The 20137-nt window shown below is 45.6% G+C and overlaps 1 protein-coding gene across 4 annotated transcripts in view; it reads right to left on the bottom strand.

Annotated features, from left to right (window-relative positions):
* LOC119651360 (probable cytochrome P450 9f2) overlaps positions 1–20137 on the bottom strand; it is a 109169-nt gene that overhangs the window by 3634 nt on the left and 85398 nt on the right. For 2 of the 4 annotated variants that reach the window (XM_038054929.1, XM_038054928.1), the window contains exons 2-4: positions 19244–19742; positions 18463–19180; positions 18168–18393 (exon numbers count right to left, since the gene is read on the bottom strand). The exons of 1 other annotated variant lie outside the window; for it this stretch is intronic. In XM_038054929.1, coding sequence (XP_037910857.1) covers positions 18227–18393; positions 18463–19180; positions 19244–19742 — 1384 coding nt within the window. In that variant the 3' untranslated portion in view covers positions 18168–18226. Of the gene's footprint in view, positions 1–7697; positions 8084–18167; positions 18394–18462; positions 19181–19243; positions 19743–20137 lie in introns of those variants that run through there. One more of the 4 variants, XM_038054926.1, reaches the window with a different exon arrangement.

Genomic DNA, 20137 nt, shown 5'->3' with positions numbered 1-20137 from the left:
AACGAAACCACTGCATCAGAAGTTAAATGACATATTGGAAGAGAACAAGCAGCTATTCGAAGAAGGACTGGGAAAAATAAATAACTACCAAGTTAAAATTCACGTAAAGGAAACAGCAACACCAATACATATTCCAGCCAGGCCAGTCCGATTCGGAATTCAAAAAAGCGTGGAATTCGAACTTGAAAGGTTACAGCAGCTTGGAATAATATCACCTGTTGACCCCAACGAAACACCGATCGAATGGGCAACACCCACTGTCAACGTGGTTAAACGGAACGGAAATATACGTATTTGTGGTGATTTTCGTGTTACACTGAATCCAGCACTAGTAACAATACGACATCCAGTACCAACATTCGAAAACATTCGTCAGCAGCTTGCCAAGGGTGAGAAGTACACGAAATTAGATCTACGCGATGCCTATCTACAATTCGAGATTAGTCCAGAGTCAAGGAAATACCTAATCATATCCCCACACAAAGGGTATTTTCAGTATAACCGTATGACTCCTGGTATATCGAGTGCACCCGGAACATTTCAAAATTATATAGAAAATCTACTTGCTGGCATACCCAACGTTGCAATCTATTTCGACGACATAGGCATTACAGGTCCAGATGAAGATAGCCATCTAAGATCATTAAGAGAAGTTTTTAAACGTCTGCGTGAAGCTGGTTTTCGTATCGAAAAGAACAAATGTAGTTTTTTTCAAGACAGTATCGACTATTTGGGCCATCAATTCAACCGAAAAGGGATCTATCCAGTGGAACACAAGCTGATAGCAATAAAAAATGCTGCAATACCCACTAACAAGAAGGAGTTACGATCCTTTCTGGGATTGGTCAATTTTTACGAGAAATTCATACCCAACTTACATGGAGCATGTTCCGAACTACACGCATTAACTGGTACAAAGTCGCAATGGCGATGGTCAATAAAGGAACTTAAGTTAATTGAGCGTCACTGGCCAGACACGAAGTGTGTCAACAACGAGCTGAAACCATACTACGACAAACGGGAGGAACTATCATACGAAAACGGTATTTTGATGTGGCAAGGACGAATTATCGTGCCCGATAATCTTCAAGAAGTAACATTGAGGCATCTTCATAGAGGGCATCCAGGCATTGGCTCTATGCGTGCGTCAGCGAGGTACTATGTATGGTGGCCGAACATCGACAAGGACGTAGAACATACAGTGAAATCATGCATGGCATGTCAACGTCAACGCCCAAAACATTCTGAACTGCCAATCTACTTTTGGTCCCTGCCAGAGCATTGTTGGCAACGACTGCATGTGGACTTTGCAGGTCCCTTCGACGGAAAAATGTGGATTGTGCTTGTTGATGCTTTATCAAAGTGGGTAGAAGCAGATGTACTTTATGCTGCCACCACAAGAACTTTGTGCGAATTCCTAGAGGAGAAGTTTATAACATTTGGTTATCCGGAAATTATCGTGTCGGATAATGGTAGTCAATTTACGTCAGAAGAGTTTCGAAATTATTGTCAAAGTCATGGAATAAAACATGTAACGTCTTCACCGTACCATCCGAAAACCAACGGACTAGCCGAACGATTCGTACGAACATTCAAGGAGCGCATGAAAGCCAGTGAATATGATGGTTTATCACAACGTCAGCGCTTGCGCACATTTCTATTTACATATCGAAACACACCACACTCCTTTACAGGGAAGGCACCATCTGAATTTTTGCTAGGTCGACGCCTGCGAACTTTATTTGACAATCTGAAGCCTAATGTACGGCGAGAGATGCATTTTAAACATGTAAAACAAAATCTTCAAGCAGAGCAGTCTAACAGAAAGCTCCAACCAGCACAACCAGTATTCGTAAAGACAGACATCGAGAAAATGTGGGAACCAGCCAACATAGTCGAAAGAACAAATCGATATTCCTACCGTGTTCGAACAAAGGACGGTGTAGAAAGAAGACGACATGCAGATCATATCCGAGAACGGAGGGTAATACCACCATCAATCAACTTCCGGGATGTCTCAGATTTTAGGCGAAACAGTTTCCATTACCAATCTGCAAGCCCGACAGCAGATGATGAACAGGAACATCAGCAGTCTATGCAGCCCGCTATACCGTCGCATGAAAACGGAAACATGAGTGAACAAGGACAACACACCGAAGCACAACAAATTGAACAGCCAGTACGGCGAAGCCAACGGCTAAGAAATCGACCCAAGAGACTAGTCGAAGAGATGTAAAATTACTGAAGGAAGGAGAAATGTAACAGTGTGAACTAACCATTAAATGTAATACATAGTGTGAATTAACAATTAAGTTTACTACAACTGTATTTAATATACATTCAACTGTCAAATAAACTTGATTCCACAACAGTACAGTAATAAACAAGTCGGAATACCGGGAGCTGGACGCCCCGGGGATAAAGGTTTTGTGTTCATCTTGTGTGAGAAATTACCTATGCACGTTTTTTCAGTCGTGCAAAGCTAACGATTCAAAATATTCCTTGATATATCCAACTCCGCTGTTTATACAAGTTCACTTTATCATCGTTATCATAAAGTATTTTAAAATTAATAATTTGCGAGGAGATCTTCTCTTGCTCGTGAGCTTGAACTCCAACTGACAGAAAAACAATTTTTGCTGTCAAAAATTGTTTTTCGGTGTCATGGCCGCCACAATGTACACTTGTGTGCGTTCGACACGGAAGTTGCCCGCTATGCCACAACACTCCACCCCCAGTTGAAACCAAGTTGGGCTTCAGCGAGGAACCAAACGCACGGCCCTCTCAACCCGGCAGCCGCAAATCAAAACGGACGCCCCTCGCCCTGGTGGCGTTTTCTGGTTGGACGAAGGATTTTTGTCGAGTCAAGGAGACCCTTTTGAACGTGCCCCCGACGTTGAGGCTATAATGATGTCGGCTTCGCTCGAGGACTTCGAAGGGGCTTCCGATGAGCGTCCGTCTTAATTAGGACATGCGTACAGGATTCGAGATACTTGGGCAAGTCAGCCACGGTTTTAGCGTGGTTGGTGGATGGTGGGGGCTTTAGCTTTGGCATTACGTCTTTAAGCAGAGGCAGCAGATCGGGAGCGTTGAATCCCGATCTGATGTCGAAAACAGGGTCGCTGGGGAGTCTCAGATTCTCCCTGTATACCAGCTTCGCGAGACTTGCAGCAAATTTTTCGCGATTAGCCATTCGAAGGCCGAGAAAAACGAGTGGCAGTACCTGCGACCAGGAAGGGCTGTCTTGAACCATTATAGCGGCCTTCAGCGTCCTGTGCTACGTTTCGAGCATTCCATTGGACTGCGGGTGGTAAGCGGTTGTCCAGTGGCGTTTAAGGCCGAGTGGTTTGCCCAATTCTGAGAAAAGTGAGGACTCAGACTGCATTCCCTGGTCAGTGATTATAACGCCGACACCCCAAAGCGTGGAATCCATTCTCGACAGAGGGGCTCTGCACAAGATTGTGCGGTAATGTCTTTCAGAGGTATTACCTTAGGTCACCGCGTGAACATATCGATGATTATGAGGCGATACCTGAAGTCGCGCGAATTTCGCAAATAGCCAATGATGTTAAGGTAGACTGTGTGGAAACGCTTGGTGGACCGAGGGAACACTCCTACCTCTTTCCTCACATGTTTTGTAGTTTTGCACTTTTGGCAAGCGATGCACTGTCTGGCCCATGAATTAATGTTCTTGTTCATGGACGGCCAGAACTACTTTACGGTGACTAACCGTTTCGTTGTCCAAATGCCTGAGTGCGCCAGATTGTGAACGTTGTGAAATACTTCCTTTCAGGAATCGGCCCAAATATATGACCTTGGTCCCTTGTCTGAGGTTTCGCAGTGTATACTGGATATTGTTTCGAAAATAGGAAAATCCCTAAATAAGTATTTGGAGTTGGGTCTCAAGCTCTGAAGAACTACTTCGTGCTTCTGCCTCTTGGCGATTGCCGGAAAATCGACGGTGGCGAGGATCTTGACCCCGGTAACACGTGACAAAACATTAGCACCGACGTTACCTTTTCCAGGCCGAATATCGGAAGTGAACTGGCTGATAAAGCTTAAGTGCCGAAGTTGGCGAGGGGACGCTTTGTCGGGCTTTTGTTTTAAAGCAAAAGTGAGTGGTTTTGGTTCGCGAACACTGTGAACAGCCTGCCTTGAAGGGAATACCGGAAGTATTTAATTGCGAGGTACGCGGTTAATAACTCATGATCGTAAGTACTTTAGTTCCGATGAGCGGAATCGAGCTGGAGAAGAAGCTCAACGGCTGCCAGATTTGATTCATTTTTTGGTGAAGAGCAGCGCCTACGGAAATGTCTGAGGCACCGACGAATACGGTTAGGAGTGCATCTCCCTGAGGGAATGCCAGAAGTGTAGCATCCACCAGATGTTGCTTGGTGGTCTTAAACGCCTGGACAGCCTCTGGGAACCATACATTCAGGCGGGAGTCTTTGGTTTTCGGCCCAGACAAGAAGGCGTTAAGGATCGATTGATGGTGGCCGGCCTTGGACAAAAAAATGACGATAGAAGTTTAACATGCCCAAGAACCTTTTCAGATCCTTAATCGTTTTTGGAAGCGGGAAGCTCGAAATCGCTTGCACCCTGACTGGGTCTGGTTGGATGCCTTCGGAGGTAATCAGGTGGCCGGGGAATCTCACCGGCAATTGCAAGAATTTGCATTTTTTAAGGTTAAGAAGTAGACCGGTCTCAAGGAGACATTGAAAAATGCACTCGAGGTGTTCCAAATGCTCGGAATCAGAGAAAGACGCGACCGGGACATCATTCAAATATATGAAATAGAAGTGGGGGTTTCGTAGCATAGAATGGATGAATCTTTGAAAGGTTTGCTCTACATTACACAATCCAAAAGTCATCCTAATGAACTCGAAGGGTCTGAAAAGCACATGTTATAGTTTTCGGAATGTCTTCGGGAGCTACAAGGATCGGATGGTATGCCTTGACTAAGTCCAAGGTTGATAAAACACGGCAGTTAGCGAGGTTGTGCGCAAAGTCATCGATGAGTGGGATGGAGTAATGGTCTGCAATCGTCTGAGCATTCAGATGTCTGCAGTCGCTACAAGGTCTCCATTCGCCGTTGGATTTAGGGACCACGTGAATTGACAAAGACCAACAATTGTCTGAAGGTCCGCAAATACTCTGGCTAAGAAGTTCTTCGAATTCTTTCCGCGCAACTGCGAGCAACTGCTGTAGTAATGGGCGCACCTAAGAGAAAAATGGGGAGCCAGTAGTGTTGATGTAATGCTGAACGTCATGCTTAACGGGCTTAGAGAGACTACCCTCGGTAATGATATAGCGGCTTTTTTGGAAGAAGTGCGCGAATAAGTCTGTCAACAACATCTTCAAAAACAATGGAAAGAGTGGTGGGTGAGCAGAATGAGATTTTTCCTGACGACCTAAGGGAAGTTGTGGGGTCAATGAGGGACCTATTAAGTATATCTACTAGCAAACCATAGTGGCACAGGAAATCCGCGCCTAAGATGGGTATACTGATGTCCGCGATTATGAAGCGCCAAGAAAACGTTCATCGAAGTTCTAAAATCAAGTCTACCTGCTTGTAGCCACACGTACGGATCGACGAAGAATTTGATGCCGCGAGTTTTATCGATTGCGGTACTAAATTGTTATGCCGGGATACGGAAAGAACCGACACTTCAGCGCCTGTATCGACCAGGTAGTTCCGCCGGCTCAAGGGGCCGTAGATCGTAAGGCGACGTGGTGTTGGATTTTGGGTAGTAGTCGGCAAGTCTGATTTGTTTGGTGAGAAATTGCAAATTTTTCCACGACTTTACAATAGTACCTGCATGGTCCAGCACTTGCCGAAGGTCCCGATGACTTACTAACCGAGCGCCCATTTCGGGAGGCGGATCTAGACCTTGATCTAACCCTACTCCCCGAACGCATAGCACCGACGGCCTCGGCCAACTCGAAGACGGTGGCTGTTAATGCTGCTACCAACTGCTGTATCTGAGCCACCTGACCTAAGTTGCCGCGGGATATCTCACCAGCACGTGGACCTCATAAATTTTACCCGCGATGACGGATAACGTGCCCACAGACCCCGAATCCACACATGCCAGGCTAGCTTCTGCAGCCATAAAGACTGTAACAGCTCGGTGCCGACTCTGTCACCACCCCACTGCTTCATTTTACGCAGCAGTTGGCGTACGGTCCCCTAGCCTTACCTTTGTCAGCAGGTGGTAAAATTTAACCGCTTCACTTACGGATAGACGTTTTACAAGCTGCTCCTTTAATTGCCTATTAGAACAGTCCTCGATGACATCGGAGACAAGCTCAACTGCCTCCACGTGACTTGTGGTTGATGATTCAGTTGGGAAGCGACTAGCTTATGAAGGGGACTCGATTTCTCGCCTGCTGCTGCGGAGCATCGCTACTGTTATTCGTTGTCCTTTGGCATATTCTGCTGCAAATGTAGATAAGTGGTCGGGCTCGTTGGATTTCCTGGAGGTGCCGTCCCCCCCAGTGCGCCTAGATACGTAGTAATTGACGGGTTTGCTGCCGTGAGTGAGAATTGCAAGAACGGTGGTGGAGTCTTCTGACATTGCGAATAGCCGACACTTTCAATTTTCGCGTGCACTACCTGTTGAGCGAACTCGGTCACTGAAAATGAACGGCTCTCGGTCACACAAGTAATGGGATCTGATAATTTTGTTTTCCTTCATGGACAAACTGAAAATTTTCGATCAATCCAGAGGATGTGATCACGATCCAACCAGTCACCAGTCACAAAACACTTCAAAGCTCGAATTCCGGGCGATGGTTTTTAAAAGGTTTAGGTCCGTTTGTCAAACTTTTTCATTACGGAGTCGCCAATTGTAGAGCCGCTTTAATGGCTCGCGACGACCCGTCTCGGTCGGGGACCCTGCCTTTCGTCCTCCTTGGGCTTCGCACAGCCCACCGAGAGGAATGCACGGCCAGCCCCTCGGAGATAGCGTACGGGGAGAATCTGCGCCTCACAATTTAAATACCTCGGGTTAATGCTATCAGCCAATGGAGAACTGCGCTACAAAATTGCTGCACGCATTAACACAACCTGGATGAAGTGGCGTTCCGCAACTGGTGTTCCTTGTGATCGACGTACCAACGAACATCTCAGATCTAAAATTTACCGCAATGTCATCCCTGTTGTCGCTCTCTATGGTTCTGAGTGTTGGCCGACTATAAAAGACAATGAACGGCGTCTTGCGGTAATGGAGACAAAAATGTTGCGTTGGACTAGTGGCGTGACAGGTTTTGATCACATCCATAATGAGGATATACGCGATCGTTATGGGGTTGCACCGATCGTGGAAAACTTGCGAGAGCGGCGTCTTCGATGGTATGGTCACGCAATTCGTGCTAACGAGAATTCACTTGTCAAGAATAGTCTGAAAATCGAAGTACTTTTGAATATGGTAAGCCGGGCTAATACATATGTATGTGTTTTTAGATTCTAAGTAAAAAGATTAATTACAAATCTACATTGAATACCCAGTAGACCTTACATCTAAATCATGCAAATGATACAGGCCCGAGTCTCGATTTGGATTTTAAAGTGGTGCTTTTTCATGCTTTAGACTTTAAGCACTGGAACCGGTTTTCACAATAATTTAGTTACGCATTGCGGTTGAATGTAAAAATAACCCAACCAGATAAAAATCCCCTCAAGTATCTCAACTCACTTGTAATCTTTGAATTTCAAGTAAAACCGTATGACCATATCAAACATGGACTCTTGTCGCAGTAGTATCCTTCCGAAATTCCCGAAGAAAATTGTTGGCTTTTCATATTGCACATTTTTCTTTTCGAAGAAATCGTAGGTGGACGTTAGCCATTTATAAGCAAGGAAAAGTAAAATTCCCAAAAGCAATGTCCACTGAGACCACAAAACTGATAACACCGTCCCGATCATTGCGACTGATTGAAGTGAATCACTAGATATTGATCTAAAGTAAAGTAACCCCGACACCCTCAACACTCGATTGCCAACTGCGATTAATTAATTTCCTTAGGCGTAGGCACAGAGAGTATAAAGAACTATCTTAAAGAACTGAACAAATTGTAGACCCGAACTTGAGCTTTTATACCGGGCGTCAATTAGGTTTTATTATCTCATAGCAGAGATTATAGATTGTTTTGGTTATATATTTGGGGCTGCTATGGTGGAGTATTATCGCAAGGCAGTAAGAGACCCATGCAATGATTTCATAGTAAATTTAAATTAAATTTAAAGCTCTGAAGCTTCAAAAAAGTCTAGTGGAGCCAAAGAGATAGCCTCGAGGAGGAGGACCTTTCAAACAGCGGAGGTTCGCATCTCCCAACCCGTTTTGAATTCTACTCGTATAGTGACTTTGGAGTAGCATAATAGCTTTGTCGTCTTCCATCTTGGTATCTAATTTTTCATGCTAATTTCAAAATACCTTTTATGTTATTGGCACTGAACGACATTTATTTAGAAGCCGATAAGAAAAAAAATAGCGACTTCTTCTTATCTTATCGCACTATCGTCAGAAAGCTACTGTCTGACTTTTTTAAGGTTTTGTGTAAAACAAAACCATATTAAAATCGGTTTACTATCTGCCTGTCGGTCTGTCTGTCTTTTTTGGAAGGAGGTGGAAATCCTCAAAAGACACTGGCCTGGACACGCCAACGTGTGGGATTCTTACCCACTAAAGCCACCCCCGACTCCCCCCAAGCCCCGTGGAACTACCATAAGGTATTACATCACGAGGCAGAGTCAGCTCACTCTAGCTTAGTCACCTTTCGTCTCTACCCGTCTCTAACCCCGCTTTTCTCATCTCCTCTGTCTTTAGCAGTTTGCTCTGAATAGATGCGACCATGAAGTTGATCGCATCCCAGTCTTTCTGACATGCTAACATTCTTCGCACCAGATTTTCTGGTACGAGTACTTCTCCTAGAGTCTCCCCTAGATTCTTCCTTTACTCCACAATCCTTGGTCAGTGGAAGAATACGCGCTCTGAGTCCTCTGAGACTCCATTGCAGTTTGGATAATCAGGTGAGATATCTAGTTTAAATCTGAACAGGTATTGGCGATATCCTCCATGCTCCGTGAGAAACTGGGAGAGATTATAATTAATCTCACCGTGCGGTCTCTCTAACCACTCCTTGATGGCAGAGATGAGCCTGTGTGTCCACCGACCCTTTCCCGAGCGTTTCCATAGTTCTTGCCATCTATTTAGAGATATCTTCCTTTCGGCGTTCTTCGTCTGCGATCAAGGAGAGATAGACTTCGCATTGCATATATTCGTCATCTCATTTGCCATTCGAGAGATGACGGATGCTGCATTGTCTGAGACAGCCCTGAATGCCGAGCACACCCTTAGGGCTGTTCTTCTGTAGACTGAACTCAGTTTGTTAATGTTAAATGTAACTTGCAATGCCTTCCCCGAAACTGGAGCTGCATAGATTAGGATCAAACTCACTACCCTAGTTATAAACAACCTGGAAGCATTCTGTGGCCATGCATGCATGCAGTGCATGCCTTGTCATAAGCATACTACACGTGTTGCTTATAGCTGATCTTCCCATCTGTCATCACTCCCAGGTATGGCATAATTTCTTTTACAGCACTTCGTGATGAGGGCCGTTTCCGTTTTTTGCTCCGCAAGTGTCAGACCAGAACTCTCTAGCCAACCCGTAACAGCACCGATCGTTTCGCATGAGTATAACTCAGCATCTTCGAGATGCTTTGCGACCACAACCAGCGTTATATTGTCGACGTAACCCACCACTGTGGCTTCCTCCGGATGGAGGAGATTAAGTACATCGTTGCACATGATGTTTCGCAGCAGTGGGCCCAGTACGGATCCCTGTGGGATACCACCAAAGACAACGTAATCCTGGGGTCCGTCATCAGTGTCATACCAAAGCCACCATTCTTGTAAATAGCTGTTGGCAATAGCTGCAAGATAAGCGGGAATACCAATCTTCGCCAGAGATTCCCGTATTAGGTTCCAATTGGCCGAATTGAATGCATTTCTCACATCCAGCGTTACTACCACGCAATATTTGCTGTACTTCCCCTTCCGTGGATTGCATCTTCGGCCAAGCCAGTAACCATTTTGATGGCATCAATGGTTGAGCTGTCGTTGCAGAACCCATACTGTCGATCTGAGAGGCCTCCCTGAATATCAACAACCGGGAATTATCTATTATAGATGACTCGCTCTAGCATTTTCCCCACAGTGTCCAAAAGACAAATAGGCGTGTAAGAGGTTGGCTCACCTGGAGTCTGCCAGCTTTAGGCAGTAGCACTAACTTTTGTCGCTTTCATGATGCAGGAAATATCCCTTCGGACATGCACGCTTCGAACAACTCAGTGAACATGTCCGATCTGCACTTCACGGCAAGCTTAAGGGACCCGGAGCTTTGTTATCTCCTATTTTAACGCAGATCTCCAGCAGCTCATCACTGGTGACTGGCGGTATTGCCGTCACATTCAGAGGTCTCTTGCTAGGAGAATAACCTCTGGATAATTTTTAACAAGAGTGAAGAGCACGAGATCTGCGGAGGTAACCGACCTGTGAATCCAGAGGTTTAGCAGACCAGCCTGACATCTTTCTCGGTTTCGGGCATGATGGTCTTCTGCTCGGTGACTCTACCCATAGCCCAAAGAAGATTGTCTGGTAATCGCTGTGGGTGTAGTCCTTGCTAACGCACCAAGACATACCACGTACCAGTGCAAGGCTGACAAAAGTTAGGTCTACGATTGAGGCAGACCTCCCTTTCTGAAAGGTGTTTACATAACCTTCAATGGCCAGGCTTATACCCAACTGTGCAAAAGCGTCTAGTAGGCTGCGGCCCCCTACATTTGTCTCTCTGCTAACCCACTAACGGGGCCAGGCATTGGAGTCAGCAGCAATCACCCAGGGATTACGACCCTTCGCGTCGAGAACAAGACTATCAAGCATTACCTCGAATTAGGACAGTGTCAGACTTGGTGGGGCGTAACAGCTGTACATATATACCCCGTTTATTTTCGCCCACACAAAGTCGCTGTATGTCTGACTCTCAGTACATTATATGGCTTGTCGACCGCATGCCCATATCGCTACTCCACCAGTCGAATTTGTAACCCATACACCACCATGACTGTTTGCCAGTCTGTCTGTCCGTCACACGCATTTTTCTCGAAGATGGTAATAGCGATTGACACCAAATTTGGTGTAAAGGTGGGAAATGTGAATGCTCATGCACACAGTGAGTTATATCATTCTACGTCGAAGAGGGGGGGGGGGGGTGGATACTGTCATACGCTACGTACTAATAGGGCAAATGCACACTCAAATGTCTTTATATAAGAAATACACAAAACCTTTCATACCTGAAGCGTCCAGCTTCCGGTTTCCCGACTTGTTTTATTGCTACGGAATATTGATGACTTTACTCAACTGCAGAAGAAGAGGAAAAGTGGCCTGTCTTAGTTCCCACACTGGACAGGTTGGTCATTAGTTGGCTCCAAGCCGATTCTGACCTTCTTTAGGGTAGAGTTCTGCTGGCTTCATGCCGGAGACTCTATTTTGGGAAAGCTGTAGCAACTCCAGTTGGCCCTGAGCCGAGGGTAGTTGCTGCGTTTTCGTCCAATGAACCTCGTGTGCTTATCAGCCGGGGATTCTAGGCCATTTCGTAGTTAGATTTTGGCCTACTGCAGATTGTACAAATCTATATGAAATCAAAAGTTACGATTGTCCATAATAGAAATTAATTTTAAACTATATAATTTGGTCTAGGAGCAGTGACAGCACGGGGTAAAACCCAGATGAGACTAGGGGTTACTCGTACGAGAACTTTAAAGGTACCGCTGCACTTTGGGAAAGAGGTCTCAAGTTGCATGGTGGCAGTATTTCAACATAACACGTTCATGGGCATGTTTATTCGCAGGTCGGGTAGGTGGGACAAAACGCCCACCCGTGGATAAAAATGCTATGGGAAAGTCACCCAGAATAATAAGCCAATATGGACGAATAGAAGGTGTATAAACTTACAATACATGGGCTTGGAACCCCAGTACCGGCGAGTTTTGGGCATGGGTAAGCAGGCTCTCGGTCATCGTTATCCCTCGACTGCAGTGCCTCTTTGGCGGCTTGGCCACCGTGGCATCTAATACTACACGCAGCTTATACCAGGAGGTGTTTAAACCGAGCACATCGTTCCCGAGAACATCCATAGCAAAAGCGCAGGAGAATGTGTCCAAGGGAGAATGTGGACGCGAGAAACCGCAGTGATACCAACCGCATCCAAGTGTAAAGGGTTCGGGGGGGCTCCTCAGAAAAGAGCGTCGGATCCATTTAGAAGAAACTCACCGATTATGAGATTTCCTCCAATATCGACGGTGGAAAAGGACCTGGGCGAAAGGAATCTATTCCCTCCAAATTTTTAGACTGCGATGGGTACTGTGGTACGACCATCCACGCCAAATGTTTGGGGATTCCCTCTGCATTCATAGACATTCGCGCAAAATTCTGCCCGAACGTTACCTATCGTTGTAACGTGATGCAGTTCAACTGCTGCATCAACAAATGGCGACTATAGCGTCGATTCGACATGCAGTTTCAAAATCACCATCAATTCTGCTCCCTCAAGCTACTGCTTCATCGAGAACCAGCGTAGCCTCAGCTACTAAGACGCCGACTGGCTCTGCTTATACCCTTCCGGCGACTGCAGCCAACCATACCTAAGTCGCCCCGGTCGACTAATTCTCTGACTCTATCTTCCACGCACTGTTCCACTGCGTCTATAAAAGATCAAATCAACCTGACGACGTCCGCTAGCCAACTTAAAAATCCCCCTCCAACCGGGGGGCATGTTCCCTACTCAGCATCGGCTACGCTACGCACTTCTGACGATTGTCCTACTGTTGCTGCATTAGCGTCACCACACGCTTCCCCCTGTGCAGCATCGACTCCCACCACCACTGAACCGTAGGCCTTTCCGATCTCATGCCGCCCGAGCGGGCCCAAACTGAACGTCGTCTCGCCGCCGAAACAACTGTTCGTGTCGAGGCTAACGTACTCAACGTCCGACGAAATTTTGACCTATATCAGAAGCAAAGCCAACTCAACTTTGTCACCTCTCTCATGTGTGAAGCTGACGAAGGATGGCTCTCCTGACCGTGTGATTGCTTCCTTCAAAGTGATGTATTCGCACGACTTCCATGCTTCCGTCCAATCTTCCTTTTGGTCACAGGGGGTCTTCGTCAAGCCTTATCAGAGGACTAAGTTTCGTGAAAATTTTCGACCTGCCCTGCCCGCTGAACTTAAATGATTCTGACAACATTACACTGTCTAACGACCAAGCTGTCGGATTTCAAACTGTCTGCCTTAGCATTCCAACATCACGTCATCTGGATTTCTGAAACCTGGTTGAATGACAGGATTTTAGATTCCGAGCTCCTCAAAGGTTACTCTGTCTTTCGTTGTGACAGGGACTGTGCTGCACTTGCCAAGATAACCAGCGGAGGTGCGCTAATAGCTGTTAAGTCCCCTCTCCATGCCGAACTCATCTTTCCCTCCTCATCCTCCACCTACGATTCTGCTACCTTACGAGTCACCCCGCCAAACGTATGCCTCTTTATCATATTATGTGTTTATTTTCCCTGCCTCAACCCGCCTTCTCTGTATGAGGATTTCTTCGACAGATTATCAGAGTTCCTAATCCTTTTGTTCCCCTCACTTGCTTACATCCTCTGTGGAGACTTCAATATTCCCATGCTCTCCTGGCCTATTACTCTTAGCCTTCCTTCCCTCCCCCATTAACTATACCCACCCTTCCCTTCTTTTATCTACTTTCATGTAGACCTGTGTCCGCCCTCCAGTTTAACCTTTTTAGAAACCACTTGGATCGCACTCTTGACATGATCCTCTCTAACCTTTCTGTGCGTTGTCTTTCCCAATCCCCTCATGCCCCCTCTTAAGTTGGCCCTGACGTCCATCACCCTGCTCTCGACTTCGATGCTCAGATATCCCAACTCCACCCTCCTGTCGCGGTAGTTAACTAGTCTATTCTTTGCGATACTAAAAAAAAGAAAGAAATATTTTTGAACGAGTTTATTAGTTGGTTGGAGTTTGTAACTCGCGCCAGCCTACCAAGTTTAACTTTCGTAAGGCGAACTTCGAAGGTCTGAACTCAGTCCTGGCGACAATCAACAGGGTTCCCCTCCTCTCTCCATTAACGTGTGACTAAGCACTCAACACCTTCAGTACCATTTTATCTGGTCTTCTTCCCTGTTACGTCCCTTCATCACCTAAGAGCTTACGTTCTTACCCTGTCTGGTTCACCACTGAAGCTCATAAAAAAACTTTGTCAAAAATACACTGCGAGGAAGAAGTTCCTGTCTTCTAAAACCTATGCTGACTTGGTGGCAGTATTTGTCCGTCGTCTTAAGTTGGCGGGACCTGCAACTCACCGATATTTTGGTAGGTGGGCAGTTCATTAAAGTACTCAACCCAATGCCCCAGTATGCCCATAGGGTCGGAAATCAGATTTCCCTCTTTGTCTCCACGGGATGAGCATCGCGGTGTATAAGGGTTGGGACAGGCTTCGAGGGTCGTTCTATTGCCTCGTAGAAAATAACCTATTCCGACTCTGCAGTCTCCTCTGTAGGGGCATGAATATCTTTCAAAATTAGTCTTGCAAATGCTGAGTACATAACCTTACTGTTACGTTTTCAAAACCGATAACAGCAGGTTTTATTTTTTGGCTGATTAGGAAACCTACTCGGAGCCCATGGTTTGCTGGATGGCTATTATAGTATATAGTGCAGTGTTTCTTCTCCAGTCCTTGTCCAGCGCATCTCCTGTAGCGCTGTTACAGCAGCTTTATATTCGGACAGGGTATCCGCTAGCTGCTGGCCAGCATTCGATTTGTATAGGGAGGGGAGATTCCATAAGAAAATGCACAAATCGTCCAGTCCGAGGCTGCTTTCACGGCTCTGAAACTTCGGTTAACCGTATAAGGTTATTGTGCTTCACCTTATCCAACCACCAACCTGGAGGATCAGTTGGTACCATTTGTCCCATTTTTGCAAGAAGGAACTTCCAATGATCACCACGTGGAGACGGAGATAGAGTTTGGTAGTAGAGCTATTGGTATTCCTCGTTTCTCAGGTTTTATGCACCATCGTGAGTATCAACCCATATTTCGCTCTGGGACCTATACTACCCTTTGGCCTTTGAAACTAGCTCGTCGGTGTGAAATAAACACTCTCATTAGTAAACCGTAAAATGAAGCCGAATCTAGCGTTATTGACCAGTGTTCCACGAGGGTTGCTATGATTCTGTATACGTATACAAGTACCTCCAAGCCTTATTGTGGGAAGGCCGAATTTTCCTCAATTTAACGAAGGGAGGGGGAGGAGGGGGTAAGTCTCTGTCTATGGAGTTAGTGCCTAGCAAGTTATATAATTAATTTATACTCCTTACAGTAGCCAACTAGACATAGGCGGCGCCCGCTAATACGCTGTCAAGAGTCGAACCACGCTAGGTTTCTTCGTTGACTCACTAGTTCTCCTCTACCTTCCTGTATCTCACACGCACGAAGCGTCTAAACTGTTCACTTTCTCCCTGAACTGATTCAGGAACTTGTCGCCGGTTTTGATGGCCGCTTGACTATTGTGTGTGTGTGTATTTGAGGTGGGGGGGAGGCACAGCCTCTTAGCACTCAGACACTAGTGGTCCATTATACTCGATTCTCCCGTCTAACGGAATATCTCGGATTCCTATCGCAGGATATCCGTTAGTGGATGTAATGCTACCCGCTGTGGTTGGAGTACATCAGCACCAAAAATCCGATGTCTTATCTGTCCATAGGCGGGGCATTCACAAAGAAAATCTTTCGTGGATTCCACTTCCTCATTGCAAGATGGACACGTATCATCTTGGGGAGTTACTATTCTGAACATATGCCCAGCTATTGAATTATAGTCAGTCAGAATGCCTCAAATACTTTGACAAGTCTTCCCGCTTTTCAACAGGATAAACTTTGCAGTACGTTTGTTTGGTTGTGACAGGAAAAGTTTGGTGTGTTTATCAACATCAAAGCTCAGCCACCTGTCATTATGACAAGCTCGTTCCCAGTTTTTGGTAGCAGCATTAGTCATGTGATGCTACTGACACACGATTTGCTGGTTTGGGCATGGATCACACTACAATGATACGGTAGTATTGAATATAGTAACAGAGTTCAATCCATTTCAACATTCCTGAACGACTTTTGAAGCGAGCAAAGGGCTAATCAACACCCTCAATGCAGCTTGACTATCGCTACAAATTGCGATGCGTCTGCCCTTCAACCGATCGTCAATCATCCAGGTTGCCGCCCTTAAGATTGCCTAGACTTCAGCCTGAGAGAGCTTGGTAAATAGTCCCACTTTTCGTTTTTTTTTCGAAATGTAGACTCCAGCTCCAGAACTCAGTTCTGTTTTTGAGCCATCGGTGCAGGAGACGTCAGTTTTCTTTTGGTTCTCCGTAATTTTTTTTTGGGTTTCACGATTCATATCTTCTATCAAACAGGTGTATGGGGATCCGAGAATCAGAACTTTTCCAATGCTCTGTACCCGCCATGCACATTGTTTTCCCAACAATGGTTTCTCCTCAAACCATTAACCTCGTATTGAAACGGCAACAAAGTCCTGGGAACAGAATTGTCTCAGCATCGCTGCCTCTAACAATTTTGTCATCAGAACGCAGGCCTTTGGTCTCGAGGATCTCTCACCGAAGAAGATCCTAGCCCCCTCGACTGATCCATTACCACAGATTTTGTTAAAACTTTTTTCCCAAAATATATAAGAACAGTCCTGCAACTTTGCCAGCCATGCTGTCAATAAATAGGAAGACGCTGAAGAGCCAGCAGCGTTCAGTGGGAATTTCACCGAGGTTAACAGCTTGTCCTCAACTTTCGTCGAAAGTTCCGCTCTTTTGCATCCGATTTCCTATGTCCTTAGTCGTTGTCGCCGACTGGGAGCCCTCCCATGTTCACGGTGCTTGTGCTGCATGGATATGTTTCCACATACCGGAATTAGACCAGTTGCGTCTACATCACGAGCTTTCGTTTATTACGCTTTTTCTACTAGAGCCGGGAGAGAAGGTTCTCACAGGCAAATCTGTAGTCCCTTCGCCTTTTCGGCTGAAGTTTCCTTCTGCCGAGCCTTCGCCCCCCCCACCCGTTTTTTTGGAAGAGTTAGGTAACAGCGTCACCGACAGGTTGGGCGTAGTCAGGTTTCCAGTTCCTCTCGTTAAGAGAGTTGCTCTACTATCTTTTCTGCTTCGCCACGCCGTAGCCGCCGGGGGCAGGTTTTCCATTGAATTAAAGAGCCTGTTTTCAACAGGTTTCTCCGTGGGGAGCATGAATTAGCTGAAGTCTCCCAAATCCGTGTCTCGGCCTCGAGTTAATTTTTCAAAGTCTGTGACTTCTTACCACTTGGGGAATTATAATACATCGTTTCTTCACTTGTTTTTAGACACCCTTAGTGCAGTAGTAAACTACCACAGGCTTTCCACCGCGGCAGGGTGGCGTTCGAGAGGGAGCCGCTTCACTATTAGGCAAACAAGTTTTCTTTCGCTTGGTAGTTTAGTTCTTGCTTCAATCCTGCACCCCCGTGAGAAATACGGTATCGTAACCTCCAAGCATATTATAGGCCTTCTACTCCATGATGTTTGGGAATCCTGTAGCACAAGTTGTTACAAGTTCAAGCCCCGATCCTTGTGCTCAATCCTGCATTGGAAGTACGCAATGCCCCGTTGATACCAGATGGAGGATATTGCTTTAGAAGTAAGGCCCTTCTATTTAGCATCCTGTATCACGGAGCCAGGCATCACCGTACGGTTGCGTTTAATATATTTGAAATAGAGACCGAATGGCAGGCACGGCTCCAGTAGGGCCGAGACAGGTGACTCTCTTGATCCTGTTAAGCTTGATGCTATTGTATACCTTAGTTAGTACAGGTTACCAGGCAATAGAGCCACAGGTGAACCTCATTTTCTGTACCTATCTGACCTGTCGCAGTTATTGGTGCATGCTGCCGGTATCTGGGCAAATTCAAGGCATCTGAAACATGACCATCAGCAACACAAGGTTTCAGGGACATTCACTTAATCTTTTACAATCCTTATCTACAATTCACCAGAATTCAAATCTAATCTTTTCATTATATCACTTTATTTCTATGAGCATAGTAAGCCACAGTCATCATTCATCATTCTCTGGGTTTAAAACTCATCCAAAATCCACCTTCCGGTTTAAGTTGAAATCCAGTTTTGTCCAAGGATATCGGAATACAAGACCGCGGGGAAGCCTCAAAGGTAAATTCTGATAACAAATAGAAAATAATTGCTTTCGTTTCCATTAAGGCAAACCTGGAACCTGGAAATTGGATTAGAAGTGAAACTTTTATTCGTTAAATCTGGAAGGCGAAACCCTTCCACAACTTACCGATACAGTTCCTTGGACCAACCCCGAATGGAAGATATGTAAACGGTTGTATTTGGTTTTTATTTTCCGGACTGAACCGCTCGGGATCGAATTTATCTGGGTTCGGGAAATACTCTGGGTCATGGTGGAGGCCAACGATGGGTATTGAAACGATATCTCCTGGATACAATTTGACACCCTCGCCATCCTTATTACCAACCACATAAGGCTTATTGCAAACACGATCCGTAGCTATTGCCGGTGGCCATTTCCTCAGTGTCTCTGATATAACCATATCCATGTATTGCATTCGTTGAAGGACTTCATATGTTAGAGGTTTATCTCCCAATTCTTCACGAACTTGATCGATTTCTTCAATTAATTTTTGCTGAACGTCGGGATTCTCCATTAGTTCATGGGCACAGAAGCACATTAGAACTGACGAAGTCTCAAAACCTGCGACAAAGAACACGAAGCATTGGGCGACCAAGTCATCATCCGTCCAAATATGGTTGACTACCTTTTGACCTACAGTTGATTCTTGAACAACAGCAAAACCATCGTCCTTTCCCGATTTGCCGATATCAGATGCTTCCAGAATTCCTTTACGAGCTTCCATGAGAAGATTGATCATGTCTGGGCGAATGATTCCTTTTGAGGTTCTTTCTTGCATTGTATCTAACACGAGACTGTAGAAGTATTTTGAGAATTTTTCATCAAAAAACTTCAGTTTGAATAGCTAAGATAAAGAAATATTACTTTATTTCTACTCCTTGCTCATTGGGTAAACAGAAAAGCATACCTTCATTATCTTGTGGAAGTTGGAAAACATGAAAAACTTGATAGCTGCAATGCCAGAGAAATTTGTGGCCTTCCTCGACATATGATAGAATTGATTATCCTTTTCCAGTAACGAATTTATTTGAATCCCAAAGGCGCATGTTGCTACCACATCGTTGGTGAAACGGGTGAAAAAATCTTTCAACTCCATTTCTATCGGTCCTTTTCCTTTTGCTTCGGATTTCAAAAACTTGCTGGCGTTATGACCACATTCGTCCACCAATTGGAACATTAGACGCATCTTGCTGCCTGTGAAAGCAGGACTGAGGGTAGCTCGCATATCTTTCCACTTTTGATCCTTCAAAGCAAACAAAGAATTGCCGAAAAGAGGCTCATCTTCCACATCTAGCACAACTCGATGATTGAGGAAGTAATCGAAGTCCTTGATGGTAATTTGTTTGATCATTTCCGGACTGGCAATCATGAGGGATGGGTTGCGCATTTCGAACATTCCATAATATCTGAAATAAAAACGATGGAGAAAACTTTAAGTTTATAGTATATATATATATATATATTTTGTGTCTACACACAGGTGAAAAATCTTAGAAAGGCACGTTCGCCCCAGTTCCGCCACGTGAACGCGGGAGCTACAGCGGGCGCGTGTGAGATTCGCACCCACTAAAAACCACCCCCGGTCTTTCCAGTCCCAGCCCCGCGGGACTGCCATTGAGGCATTACTTCGAGCGGTAGGTTTGCCCTTAGGCACTCGTCCTGCTCCTATTTGCGGCTTTCCTCCTTCTTTGTTCCTTCAGCAATTCCTCCTGCATTTGGATGATTGCGGAGCCAACCGTAAGCCACTTCCCATCGGACTCCAGCATCTCCGCAACCAAGCTCTCCGGGGTCACGCTCCTGC

The sequence above is a fragment of the Hermetia illucens genome, chromosome 3, assembly GCF_905115235.1.
Source record: "Hermetia illucens chromosome 3, iHerIll2.2.curated.20191125, whole genome shotgun sequence".
NCBI lineage: Eukaryota > Metazoa > Arthropoda > Insecta > Diptera > Stratiomyidae > Hermetia > Hermetia illucens.
Note: the sequence above shows the minus strand (reverse complement) of the source record. Positions and strands in the feature narration are given on the sequence as shown.